The sequence below is a fragment of the Metopolophium dirhodum genome, chromosome 1 (genome assembly GCF_019925205.1).
Source record: "Metopolophium dirhodum isolate CAU chromosome 1, ASM1992520v1, whole genome shotgun sequence".
NCBI lineage: Eukaryota > Metazoa > Arthropoda > Insecta > Hemiptera > Aphididae > Metopolophium > Metopolophium dirhodum.
This window is the reverse complement of record NC_083560.1, coordinates 103,324,083-103,337,497: the sequence shown is the minus strand read 5'-3', so window position 1 is coordinate 103,337,497 and position 13,415 is coordinate 103,324,083. Positions and strand designations below refer to the sequence as shown.

Sequence of the window (13,415 nt, the reverse complement as noted above, 5' to 3'; positions counted from 1 at the left end):
ACTCTATACTAATATTAATCAACAATCCAATAATCGATACATATATACTACTTTTCAATTTTGTTCAGTGGAATAATTCCGTTTCGTTGTTTAATTGTTAGATATTTATAGACACATGGTCACATGGGTATCACGTTATAATGCTGATAATACAATATAATTTTATAATAATGACAGCGATGACGTTCTTACCTAATGCTATTTTTTCACAATTTAATAATATTATTTCGGTATTTTTCGGAAATACTTAATTCACTCAAAGTTACAATACAAAAATACACGATATTTTATTACCAGAACCGAAATTTTAGCAAAACTCCGTTATACTAACATCATATTTTTGATAAAAAAAATTCTTAAAAGTCGAGCTAAACTGCATTATTTAAATATATTTGTGCAATAGTGCAATAGTGATTAATGTTTATTACGAAGTAATATTATATTCTTAGTTACAGCTACCATAGGAGATTTGGGTTTTATGTGTTATTTCTATAAAATAGGTATTCTATATTAGTACCTATAAATAGTAATATATATAGTTAAATAAGACATAAGTACATAAAAATAGTTCACCAATTTAATAAAATCATGGGGGTATATGACACACAATCCCCCCCCCCCCCCCCGTAATTATGCTATTTCAATAGTGCACATGTATGCTCTTAATTTGTCAAAGACCAACATTTTACACTTAACATTTTTCAAAATGATGTTCTTATTTGTCCAAACTGACTTTACTAGATCGAAAAAATGGCAAAATGTGCCATTAATAATATGCTCAAATATGTATTTATACGCAATGACAAAATATGTTAACGTTAAGTAAGTAATATTTTCAGTATACCATTAGTATTAATTAGCAGTGTTCTGAAACATATTTATACATCTCTCACATTGTTTTCGATCGTCCTAGACAAATATGAAAAACTAGAAGTCCTCAACCCTAGTTATTACCTACAAATTTAAGAGATAAATTTCATTTATTTTAATAAACGATGGGAGCCAGAGGAGTATTAATGCTAACGTGGTACTTCTCTTGCTCTTAATTAACAAGTAAAAAAAGTAAACAGTTAATATAAGTAATATTAAGTAATAATATAAGTATCATTGTGACGTGACTACTGACTTACACACTGTAAAATGTATCTACATGTATTTATTATTCAATTATAAACTGCAACAGATATAGGTAGTCGCTAGGTCAAAATATTAGATGCCTATATTGGCTATATTTATTGTATAACAGATAATAAAATGTTTAATATTAATTAATATTATCTAGATTGTTGTTTGTTACAATTTAATAACTGACTTAATGGCATGAAGTAAATATTGTTGTTTTAATACTTTTTAATGAGTTTTTATAACCTTATACATCATAAATGTTTAAAATATAATAAGCAAATCAGTATGAAATATGACTTTAAAATAATTATACAAGGTTAGCAATACCTATTTGCTTTTTTTGATTGTGCAGTGTACATAATAATATAAAACTATTTGTTAACACATTATATTGTAGAAAAACTAAACTTAAACAATCAAACACACTTATCACAATTGTGATCGGAGGGAGGAACGTATTTGTTTTACGATTAGGTACCTATGTGTGTTTTTTTTTAAATAGACCCGGGTGTCCCAATATAGCTACAAAGTGACCCATATCATAACCCCTTAAAAAACTGGGTTTGCTACGAATTACGATAAGGCACTTAGAGCTTGCTTAACACAACATGAAAGGTATAGCCAAAAAAAACCACTCTTCGTTATAATACCAATATAAAGCATAGACGTTACTGCGTCAGCAATGATGCAATAAAAAAAATACTGTGGCGTGTCCTATATACTGTGAAATATAATTTATTGCAATTTCGACTACATTATGTTCCTTCACATTTCGATGGTTCAAGAATCAACGAATACGTATAGTGATAATTTAATTATTTATTTACAATTTTTCATTCTATCGGCTGAACTGTTGTTGCATTCTATGCTAGTAGTCCAAGTTGCCGTTATCGCAATAACATGATGATGTCTTTGACTTCATTCCAGATTCAGAATGGGCTCTCTGTTGAGTACTTGGGTTATCCTGGTACCGACTGTAAGATCCCCGCGTCGTCGTATTAGATTCCATCCCGTACGGACGGACGTTAGGTGGACGGACGTTGGGAGGACGAACGTTAGGTGGGCGGACGGAGTTCGAACGATCTGCCAGTGAACGGGTTGACCAATCAGGCGGCGAACGTGTACTTATCGAACGATTGTTCCGATCAGCCTGCGGACAAGTGAAATTCGACCGATCCATCGATGGACGTATAAAAGTCGAAGATGCCTGTGGTAGTGTAAAAGACGAACGGCCGGCCAGTGGACAGGAAGAGGTGGAACGATCGGCTGGCGCACCTGAACCGCATATTGAACGATCGGCAGAGGCACGTGGACAACTTGAACGCTCTGATGGACAGGTGGGGATTGGACGATCGGCTTGGGCACGTGGACAACTTGAACGCTCTGATGGACAGGTGGGGATTGGACGATCGGCTGGAGCTCGTGGACAACTTGAACGCTCTGATGGACAGGTGGGGATTGGACGATCGGCTTGAGCACGTGGACAACTTGAACGCTCTATTGGACAGGTAGAAGTCGAACGATCAGCAGGCCCGCGTGTACAGCTTGAACGATCTGGCGGTGGACAGGTGGGGTTTGGACGATCGGCTGGGGCACGTGGACAACTTGAACGCTCTGATGGACATGTGGGGATTGGACGATCGGCTGGGGCACGTGGACAACTTGAACGCTCTGTTGGACAGGTAGAAGTCGAACGATCGGAAGGCCCGCGTGTACAACTTGAACGATCTGGCGGTGGACAGGTGGGGTTTGGACGATCGGCTGGGGCACGTGTACAACTTGAACGCTCTGGTGGACAGGTGGGGATTGGACGTTCAGGCGGTTGACAGGTAGAGGTCGAACGTTCAGCAGGTGGACAGGTGGAGGTCGAACGATCGGTAGGCCCGCGTGTACAGCTTGAACGATCTGGTGGTGGACGGGCGGTGGACTTACATGTTCGTCGCTTTTTCTCCGACGGAACTTCCTGGACTTCCGAATTGTTCTGCTGACCAGAGTCGCTGGTCACCACCGTCCCGAAGTTGATGATGATCTGCGATAGTTGCCGGTCTTCCGTATCACAGGTAGATGGTTGCGAACGCTGATCGTTTCGGTTACGGTGCTGAGATTGTTGCATTCCACCGTTGTTCGGCAAGCAGAGCTGTTCTGATGATCGTACCCACTCCGGTTGGGATTTTGGCTGATGTACATAGGTTGTGCGGTTTTTGCCGGAGCCGCAGTTCGACGACGGAGGTGCCTGTCCGCACGGACCACGCTGTCTGTCTTTTGAATCGTTTGCCTCAGAACATGGATTACGTCCATGCTGAGGACGCCCGGTGTTCACTTTTATCCATTCCGGAATCGGTTGTGATTTTAAGAAATCACATATACTCATTTCGGTCCGTTCCTCACGTCCGCCGCACACATTTTTTCGTGGTTTAGGTTTTTCCTCGCATTTTGATATCAGTTGGCAACAGCATCGGTCCGACTTGCACACATCTTTATTGTTTTGTCCCATCGTCCGGTCCGTTAAAATACTGTTGTAGATACTTGTTCGTAAAAGTCAGTGTTACACGGTAAAATTTTGTTTTTATTAATAATTTAATAATTTCAATTATTTAGCTATAGGTAAGTTGCATTTCATAAGTAATTTTTTGATTTTAAAATAATATGCGTACTTGAAAATTGTTGTGTTTGTATTTTTATACTCGGGTGTAACAATATTACAACGTTGCCTAGAGAATACCACTCAATAACAACATATTATTATTAAAGACCAGATGACTTTATTGCACTAAACAGTAAACATCATATGTGAAAATTGTATTGATAAATATATGGATATAGAGTGATCAAAGAAGATATTTTAATATGTTTGGAATAATGACGAACGCCAATAATAAAAAGGTGGGCTAATGGGTATACCGCTCTGCTGTATCTATACAGTTGTAGTTGTCGCGTATGTAATTATAATGAACGTGTAGTTGTATTTATAAATAATACTCAATGATAAATCATTGCATACCTACGAAAAACGATTCTGAGCGGATACGTTGTGTCCTCCTATAAATAATCCAATTTAATAATTAAAAAAAAAAATAATAAATATCGATAATATCCATGGCTTTAAATACTGGAACTTTCAACTTTCTAGTAAACTTATTTTTTTGTAAGGTAGAACAATTCATGGGAAATTTTCTATTAAATTATCTGATGTTAGCTAATGTTAAAAAAAAAAACTTTTATGAATTTTTAACAGAAAAAATAATTTCTCATGGCTATATAAAGAGCTTAATAATAGTCAACATAATTTGAAAATTTTACTGCATATTATGGTAAATGCTATAAATATTTGGTTTAAAATTCAGGTTTCTACGGTTTTTATTTTTGAACTACAACAAAATATCAAAAATTGATTAATGGAAATTAAATTTACGTTACATTTTTAAGATAGGAAAAGTTACGTGGAATCTTGTACTAAATGTTTTATGAATGTATTAAATATTAGGAACATATCTTTTTGATTTTATGTAAATCGTTATTAAGGACTAATATCCTTAATAAAATTAATTACATATATTTTAATAACTCAGAAACTACTCATTCAAATTTAGATTTAGATAAACCAATGAACATTTAAAAAAATAACATCTGTCTAATAACTTACGGTATAAAATGATGGTTTTTATTTGAAATAAAATTTGGGATCTGGCTCTGCTGTATATAGGAGTCTAGAGTATACCTTGTCATTGAGTAAGTCATTGTAAATTGTAATGGAACATGGATGTGTTAAATTTGAATTCAATGATAAAACATTGCATTGGTAGGTATAATATGGTGTACGAAAAACGATTCGTAGTGAATACGGTCAATAGTTACTATTCATCTTGATGATATTATTATGAAAATGCTATTATTAAAACTCACAGCATCGTGAAGCCTCGATAGTTATATGACACTGGTCATTGAAATAAATATATATACAAATAATATGTTATAATATGTTATGTTATAAATTAAAACTTAAAAGTACATAACACCAGTGGCGTAGACACGATATATGAAAGTGATCGGATCAAAAAAAAAAACAAAATAGCTAAATGAGAGGGGAAATCCCCCACCCGCTCAAAACTTTTTACTAAGGTAATAAAAAACCACTGGGGGATCTGACCCCCACGTCCCCCCTTGTCTACGCCACTGCATAATACATAGACACAGGTGTCATCCAAGTGGATGAACAATATATCTATATACATTATATTATATTATATAAAGGCTCCTATAGAAACTCTTTGGCTCTTATAGAGACAGAGTTGGTTATTTTGTAGGTATAAAAGTATCGAAAATTATAACATTGGAACTAATTACATCGTTAAAAAGGTGAGCAAGTGGACACTGCTCTGTTGTACAGTAGATGTCGAGGGTCAATATAATGGATGTATTAAATTTGAATTCAATGATATAGGTACCTAATACAACATTGTATACGAAAATCGATTCGGAGTGAAGGCGGCATGTAAGCCAATATTACTAAGTATTTTTTATGATATTATTGCTATTAAAGTAATTTATTTACTATTATGAATACAGTATATCTTATAGATTTTTTATTTTTTTGATCACAATATGAACTACTAATGATAAACCTTATTTTCAATTTTCAATTCTTAGCTATAAAAATGAATAAATATATAATTTTTTATCTACGAAATAATGTGTATAAGCTACTGGGAATTTCAATTTTATAAACCTCTCAAACTTTCCAACCATAAAATATATAGAAGTTGAAAATTTTTTTGACTACTTGTAGTATAGGTATCTGGTATACAAAAAAAATAATATTGATATTTGATTTTACAACGAAGCGTGTTTTATGGTTGTTTGTATTTTTTTATACCTACCTATACGTATTATGTTTAAAATGTTTATACCTATAGTAGGTACAAAGATGCTTCGATTTTCAACAAGGAAAGTGACTAAGCGAGGAATGTTAACGTTTTAATTAAAACACAAATAAAAGCAATCAGCTTACTTATAATAATAATTTTAACCGTAATAGTTATGACAATAATCGTTTTAAAAAATAGAATACTACTTTTAAGAGTCGTCAACCGTTTGTTGATAGGTAATTAAGTAAATTACACAAAATAATAATCAAAAGTTTAAGTTAAATCAAAATCAAAATTATAATTATTATAATAATATTATTATTATTATTATTATTATTATTATTATTATTATTATTATTATTATTATTATTATTATTATTATTATACCTATTCGCGAACAAATAATAATAATAATAATAATAATAATATTAATACTAATAAGTAATACGTAATACATAATTGTATTATTTTATATAATATACATTATACAATATTACAATTTACAATATTCTTATATAGTTACGGTAGGTACCTATAACCTATATATTATTATTATGAACACGCGCGGGACATTACGCGTCGCAATGTAGAACTAAACTCGCTCAAGGAACTACTAACTGAATAATAATAGTTAGTCACCCGTTTAATCGGAATAATTTCATGCGACCTCTCACTTATATTATAATAATAATTCGCGAACAATAAATTATTGTTCATTTTGCCGTCGGAATCAGTGGTGGTCAAATGATTTTGTTATGGTTGGTGGTCGGAGGGGGGGGGGGGAGGAGGCCGGCTGATTTATTAACATGCACACTATTTGATCATAAAAAATATATAAGTTACCGTTTTAACGTTTTAAACCTACCATTTTAATATAATATATAAGTTATAAATATTGAAAAAAAGGTCAAACAACCCTCCCCCCCACCATCCGTTTGATCACCACTGATCGAAATGGCTACGATATTTCCAGACGTTGTAACAAGACGACATAATATTGGTGTTGTTAACAATACACAACCGTCGGGAAAAGGTTGCGCGCCGAACGTTAAACGTGTATCCTGTGTGGGCCATATGGCATATCGCATAGGTATGAGGTCGGTGAACCAGATAACTGCTGTAATCGAACCCAAATCCGTTTCCAAATCATATTATTGTACACTATAAAAAATATAACACAATAATTGATAATCATAAACTTTGTAAATCGTCTGATGTAAAGTGGTAGTTCGGTACACGATAAATAATATTATTAATTAATAAAGTTGAAAGACTCTATTCAATGTAAACGGATACATTATTTTAAATAAACAATAATTAAATAGTTATACAACTATATAATAGTTAGTAGCTGATACCGATTATAGTCTCAACATATTATTATTATTTATCGAGAACCTGGCTATAATGCAGTATAAAAACATCGACTTATGCTAACGATCAAACCACGTTGAATATACACCAGTTCTCGTCCGATTAGTGAAGTTAAACAACGTCGGCGTAGTTATAGTACTTGGATGGGTGACCGCTACGTGCCGTTGGAATTCACTAGTCTCTATTGTCTTTAATTTTTAAAAAGCTTTAATTTAGAATTTGTACTTTTTATATTATACTAGCTGATCCCGTGCACTTCGTTGCCCGTTAAATGTACCAACTCTATATGACTCAAACTTTGTTTAATTTGTTATTTAATATTCGGTGTATGGTGTTCAAAATTTATCTAAACTTTTCTGTTGCCTGGAATAAAAATTCTGATTCGCCGCAGTATATTATCAGGTAGGCAATCTACTTGCGGTAGATCGAGGACCCTGTGCTGTTTGTACGTAACTTTATAATTTAACTCTAAAGTATCAAAATTATACCAAGTTTGTCGTTTTTACTTAATTCCACTTACGGTGGATTAATATAATAAATTAATAAAAAATCCTAACCTAACCTATAACCGTACTAAAATCCGATGAATATAAAAAACCAATTTAACCCTTTTTAAATTAGCTTATCTTCTTCCCAGAGGCCTAATCTACACGCAAACATTCATACATATATATTAACAAAAAATAATAATACAAATCAACAAACATGTCTGATTAACTAATAGCAACCAATATAATATAATACACTATTATTATTTTAATAATAATATTATTTTTATTTTTATTTTTTTCTGGACAACCCTTATCACTTAGGGGTATGAAAAATAGATAGTAGCCGATTCTCAAATCTACTGAATATGCATATAAAATTTCATAAAAATCAGTTAATAATAATATATAATCAATTAATACAAAATCCTAACCTAACCTAACCGTACTAAATTCCGATGAATAAAAAAAAACAAAATTTACCCCCTTTTTAAATTAGCCTATCTTCTTCCCAGAGGTCTAATCTACACAGAAACATTCATTTATATATATATACATATACATATATGTATAGTTTTATTTTTAGTATCTTTTAAATTCGAAATATTTAGTCTATCTTAAATCGTGGTTAAAAGGAATCTGGTTAAAATATTTGGTAGGTAGGAACCATATATTATTATTATAGTTTTCAAGAAATTATAGTGAATTTAAAGTAAACAAATTGTATTATAATTTATAAATGTTATAATCGATAGTCTCTGTCATAACTTTTAATTTAATTATATTGGATTATTCTAACGATTAATGTTCTCATATTTATTAGGTACCTATAGTTTTGAGTGTTGACTTATTATTATTATTAATATTTCAACGGATCATTAATATAATGAACGTTAAGTATTATTGTCTGTAATCATTATTAAAGTATCAATTCACTATGCTATTGCCTTTGAAGTATATTGAAAATAGGACTATATATTATAATATATTGTGTAAGTTGAGCTTTTTACCTTCATGAATCATAATATTAATTCAGTTTCTTACTGTATCGCGTATAATACGTGAACGTAATTTATTAGCGTACTATTGACAAATATTTTAAAGGTGACAAAACACATAATACTTTATACATTTTACATTTTATATTTTATTATTTACATAGGTGTTAACTTACTTAAATGCATCCTTGAAATTTGTTATTATGTTATGATAATTAAAAAAAAAACCAAATTAAACTTATATTATAATAGCTGATCCCGTGCACTTCGTTGCCCGTTAAATGTACCAACTCTATATGACTCAAACTTTGTTTAATTTGTTATTTAATATTCGGTGTATGGTGTTCAAAATTTATCTAAAGTTTTCTGTTGCCTGGAATAAAAATTCTGATTCGCCGCAGTATATTATCAGGTAGGCAATCTACTTGCGGTAGATCGAGGACCCTGTGCTGTTTGTACGTAACTTTATAATTTATCTCTAAAGTATCAAAATTATACCAAGTTTGTCGTTTTTACTTAATTCCACCTACAGTGGATTAATATAATCAATTAATACAAAATTCTAACCTAACCTAACCATACTAATATAAATCTGATGAATAAAAAAAAAACAAATTTAATCCTTTTTTAAATTAGCCTATCTTCTTCCCAGTGGTTTAATCTACATAACATTAATTTATATATATGTATTGACAAAAAATAATAATACAAATCAACAATCATGCCCGATTAACCATTAGCAACCAATATATATAATACACTATTATTATTTTTATTTTTTTCTGGACAACCCTTATCACTTAGGGGTATGAAAAATAGATAGTAGCCGATTCTCAGACCTACTGAATATGCATATTAAATTTTATAAAAATCGGTCAAGCTGTTTCTTAGTATGGTAACTAACATTGTGACACGAGAATTTTATATATTAGATACATAACCCATAGCAACCATTAATAAACAAGAATTTCTATCGTAAATCTCAAAATTCCTGTTTGAGCACCTACCGGGGGTGATCAATTCCCTTTTTAAATTAGCCTATGGGCTATGACACTCACAAAGAATGTGGCTTTCTATTGGTGAAATAATTTTCGAAATCGGTTCAGTAGTTCCGGAGTTTATCCCGAACATACAAACAAACGCTATCATTTTATATATTAGTATAGATTATATTTTGTATGTTTTATACCACAGGTTTCAATAATTAACGCTCCCAATTTCACCGAGCAATTGATTTCACAATTCCCTTATTAAACAACTATATTGTGATCTGGAATTTCGTTTATTTATTCAGTCGCTTTAAAGAAATAAATACTTATATAAGACAAAATAATATGTCTGTTTTTAAATCGAAAAACTTAATCTTGAATAGTTGAATAAATTATTTTTATAACTATTAACATTTAAATTTTTTTCATTCATTGTTATTATTTTAACTGTTTGTTTTAAGGATTCAATTAAACGTATTTTCAAAAAAAAATAAACGAACATATATTATTATAATATAAAATGCATATAGTTACACATAGTAACCTATATAATATAATACGTTGTATGTGGCCATGTGGGCGATAGCCCCCCAAGGGGTTACAGAACAAATTATTTTAGCACTCCTAACTTTACACCTAATGTGTGCCTATGGCCTACAATTGGCCTATGGTACCGAATATATAATATTATAGAAGTAACATTTAGTCAGATTGAATATTTTGGGATTGAGTTTATCGGACACCATATATATTTTACAATGTAGATCGAATTTATATATAGTTGGTTATATTATATATTATATAACTTATTTGTGAGGTTCTTATTTTAATTATAATTATAATATATTTAAACAAGGTGCTGCAGCAAAAAAAAATTAATAATAATATGTGATGAGTGAAGACCCGGCATAGGAAGTGGATGGTCTTAAATATAAATTCAGGGCAATTATAATTATATCAATCATATAATATGATATATACTTGTAGAATTCAACGATAAATAATTGTTATATTCAATGAGTTAGTTTTGCTCTGCAGTACTTGTCAAAGAATTTTTTTCGTTTTAAATTAAAATTGTCGACAGTATAAATTAACAATAACTGAGAATATTTTTAACGGCAAATAAATAAACAAATACAAATATAAAACTGATGCAAATAAGTAGTAACAATAATAAATTGTCGAATCAAAATCATTTAATCATCAGTGTAGGTAGGTACATAATATTATCTAAAGACTAAAATTCAAAAGAGCCTAAGTAATTCCTGTCGATTATATTAATTATTCAACGTATAAGACATTAAGATTATATATTATATTATACACTTTGCACTTTATGCTATAATAAATCATAGTATAGGTATAATTGGTTTTGTTTCGTTTTTTGTCGCCCAAATGCCGTACAACTGCTCATGCGAGTAGATTGGAACAAATATTCGTTATTACCAAATATAATTATAAATATAATTTTTATTGCCAGTCTCATACACAGAAACTACACCTCAGATAAACCACTGCGTGGCCCAATTTACCGATAAAATTGCTTATATAGGTATAATAATATAACATCTTAAAAAATCGCGTTTGCTACGACGATACATTTTGAATTTGATCAATACCTATACGCGGAAAAGTATGCTGCAAATTATAAACCAAAAGAGCACTCGTCATTTAGTGATACCTGCAATAGAAAGAGAACTATGAACTATGAGCCAATGATGGATTGACGTATCAATGTAATAAATGTACTACCGTTATGTGTTTTATAAAATCGAATATAATATAGCTTTAATTATAGAGTGTTATGTTCTTCATTTGATGACGAATAGCGGATCACCACTGTGATTCGTCAGAATGGTGATTATTTTTTCCTGAGACGACGCTGATTGCTGTAATGTGTTTTCCATTTGTAGTAATCTATACGTCCGAGTGGCAGGTGCAACCACATTTAACCTTTTTGACTCCGCATTCGGGACGGGCTTTCGGTGGTGAACTCAAGCTGGCACATGGAGATTTTTCCTGACTGCAACGGCCACGGGGTTCTGTTGCGGGTGCAGGGCAGAATAAAGAAGCTGGAAGGCGAGCAGGGCACAAAGAACCTGGAGGATCGGTTGATGGACAGGCCGGTGGACAGGTTGGTGGACAGGTCGCCACCTTAGCCGGTGGACAGCTGGGGGTCGACCGATTAGTCGATGGACAGGTGGGGATCGGCCGATTAGCCGGTGGACAAGTGGTGGTCGGCTTATTAGTTGGTGGACAGGTGGGGATCGGTCGACTAGCCGGTGGACTGCAAGTGGTGGTCGGCTTATCAGTCGGTGGACAGGTGGGGATCGGCCGACTAGCCGGTGGACTGCAGGTTGTGGTCGGCTTATCAGTCGGTGGACAGGTGGGGATCGGTCGACTAGCCGGTGGACTGCAGGTGGTGGTCGGCTTATCAGTCGGTGGACAGGTGGGGATCGGCCGATTAGCCGGTGGACTGCAGGTGGTGGTCGGCTTATTAGCCGGTGCAGGACATATTTTGGACGTCGAACGTTTAGCTGGCGGACAGGCGCAGCTCGAGCGATTTTCCGGTGGACTGACGGTGGTCGGGCATACTCGTTGCTGTACTTCTGGATCGGTCTGCTGACACGAGTCTCGCTTGCACCCTCCGTTGGTTATGACTGTCCCGAAGTTGATGATGATCTGCGAGGATATCACGTCTTCCGTAACGGAACTTCCTTTCGGCTTTTCGGGCGTGCAGGATTGCATTGTACGCTGCTGGTTTTGGTGCTGTTGCGGACGCACGTCGTTGACTTTGATCCATTCCGGGATCGGTTGCGATTTCAAGAAATCGCATAGACTCATTTGTGCAGGGCGTTCCGCGCGCCCGCCGCAGCCATTATTCCGTGGTTTCGTTGCCACCACCGCGGCGGCTGGTTTTTCTTCACATTTCGATATCAGTTTGCAACAGCATCGGACCGACTTGCACTGTGTGTTCTCATCGTTTTTTCCCATCGTCCTGTTCGTTATATTTTTTGGGGTGTAAGTGTTAGGTAATACAGTTAAATTTCGTTCAATTATCCAGCTAAATAATGTCGTTTTATATTCGTAGTTTGCTTGTTTTTTTTGAGTAGATACTATATATATATATTATTTCTATAGCAACGTATACACTATTGTGTATTTTATTTAGAACGCTAAGGCTCAAATAACGGTATGATAATATACATTTCCCTCCACCCCCATCCCATATCAAAATGTGCAAAAATTAAAAATAGTTTTGAAATTACGCGTTATTATGAACCGTTTTATTGTGTATACCTATATATACTAAACTTCTAAAAGTGCCTTAAGGTTTGTAACGGTGATGACAAAGTTTTTACAATGAAACATCGACGGCGTGGCGTGGTGATTTGTCGTAGATAGGTAATACATTTTAGAAATATAGTAATATATTATATATATATAACAGGTATAAGTACGATAGGTAAATACTATATATATATATTTATACTATACAGGTGTATACAGTATATACCTGTAAATGTAGACGACGAGTTAAAGCAGAACAATATTGCGGTGGACTGTGATTCTAAC

The 13,415-nt window shown here is 33.3% G+C and overlaps 2 protein-coding genes across 2 annotated transcripts; both read right to left on the bottom strand.

Annotated features, from left to right (window-relative positions):
* Positions 1–1,993: 1,993 nt before the first annotated feature.
* Positions 1,994–3,619, bottom strand: LOC132949037 (uncharacterized). The gene has a single exon (XM_061019791.1). It carries the CDS (start codon positions 3,617–3,619, stop codon positions 1,994–1,996), a length of 1,626 nt encoding a protein of 541 aa, XP_060875774.1.
* Positions 3,620–11,756: 8,137 nt separating this feature from the next.
* On the bottom strand, positions 11,757–12,833 carry LOC132949027 (uncharacterized). The gene is made up of 2 exons (XM_061019780.1): positions 12,189–12,833; positions 11,757–12,002 (listed from the first exon to the last, which is right to left on the bottom strand). Exons 1-2 carry the CDS (start codon positions 12,831–12,833, stop codon positions 11,757–11,759), a joined length of 891 nt encoding a protein of 296 aa, XP_060875763.1.
* Positions 12,834–13,415: the final 582 nt, after the last annotated feature.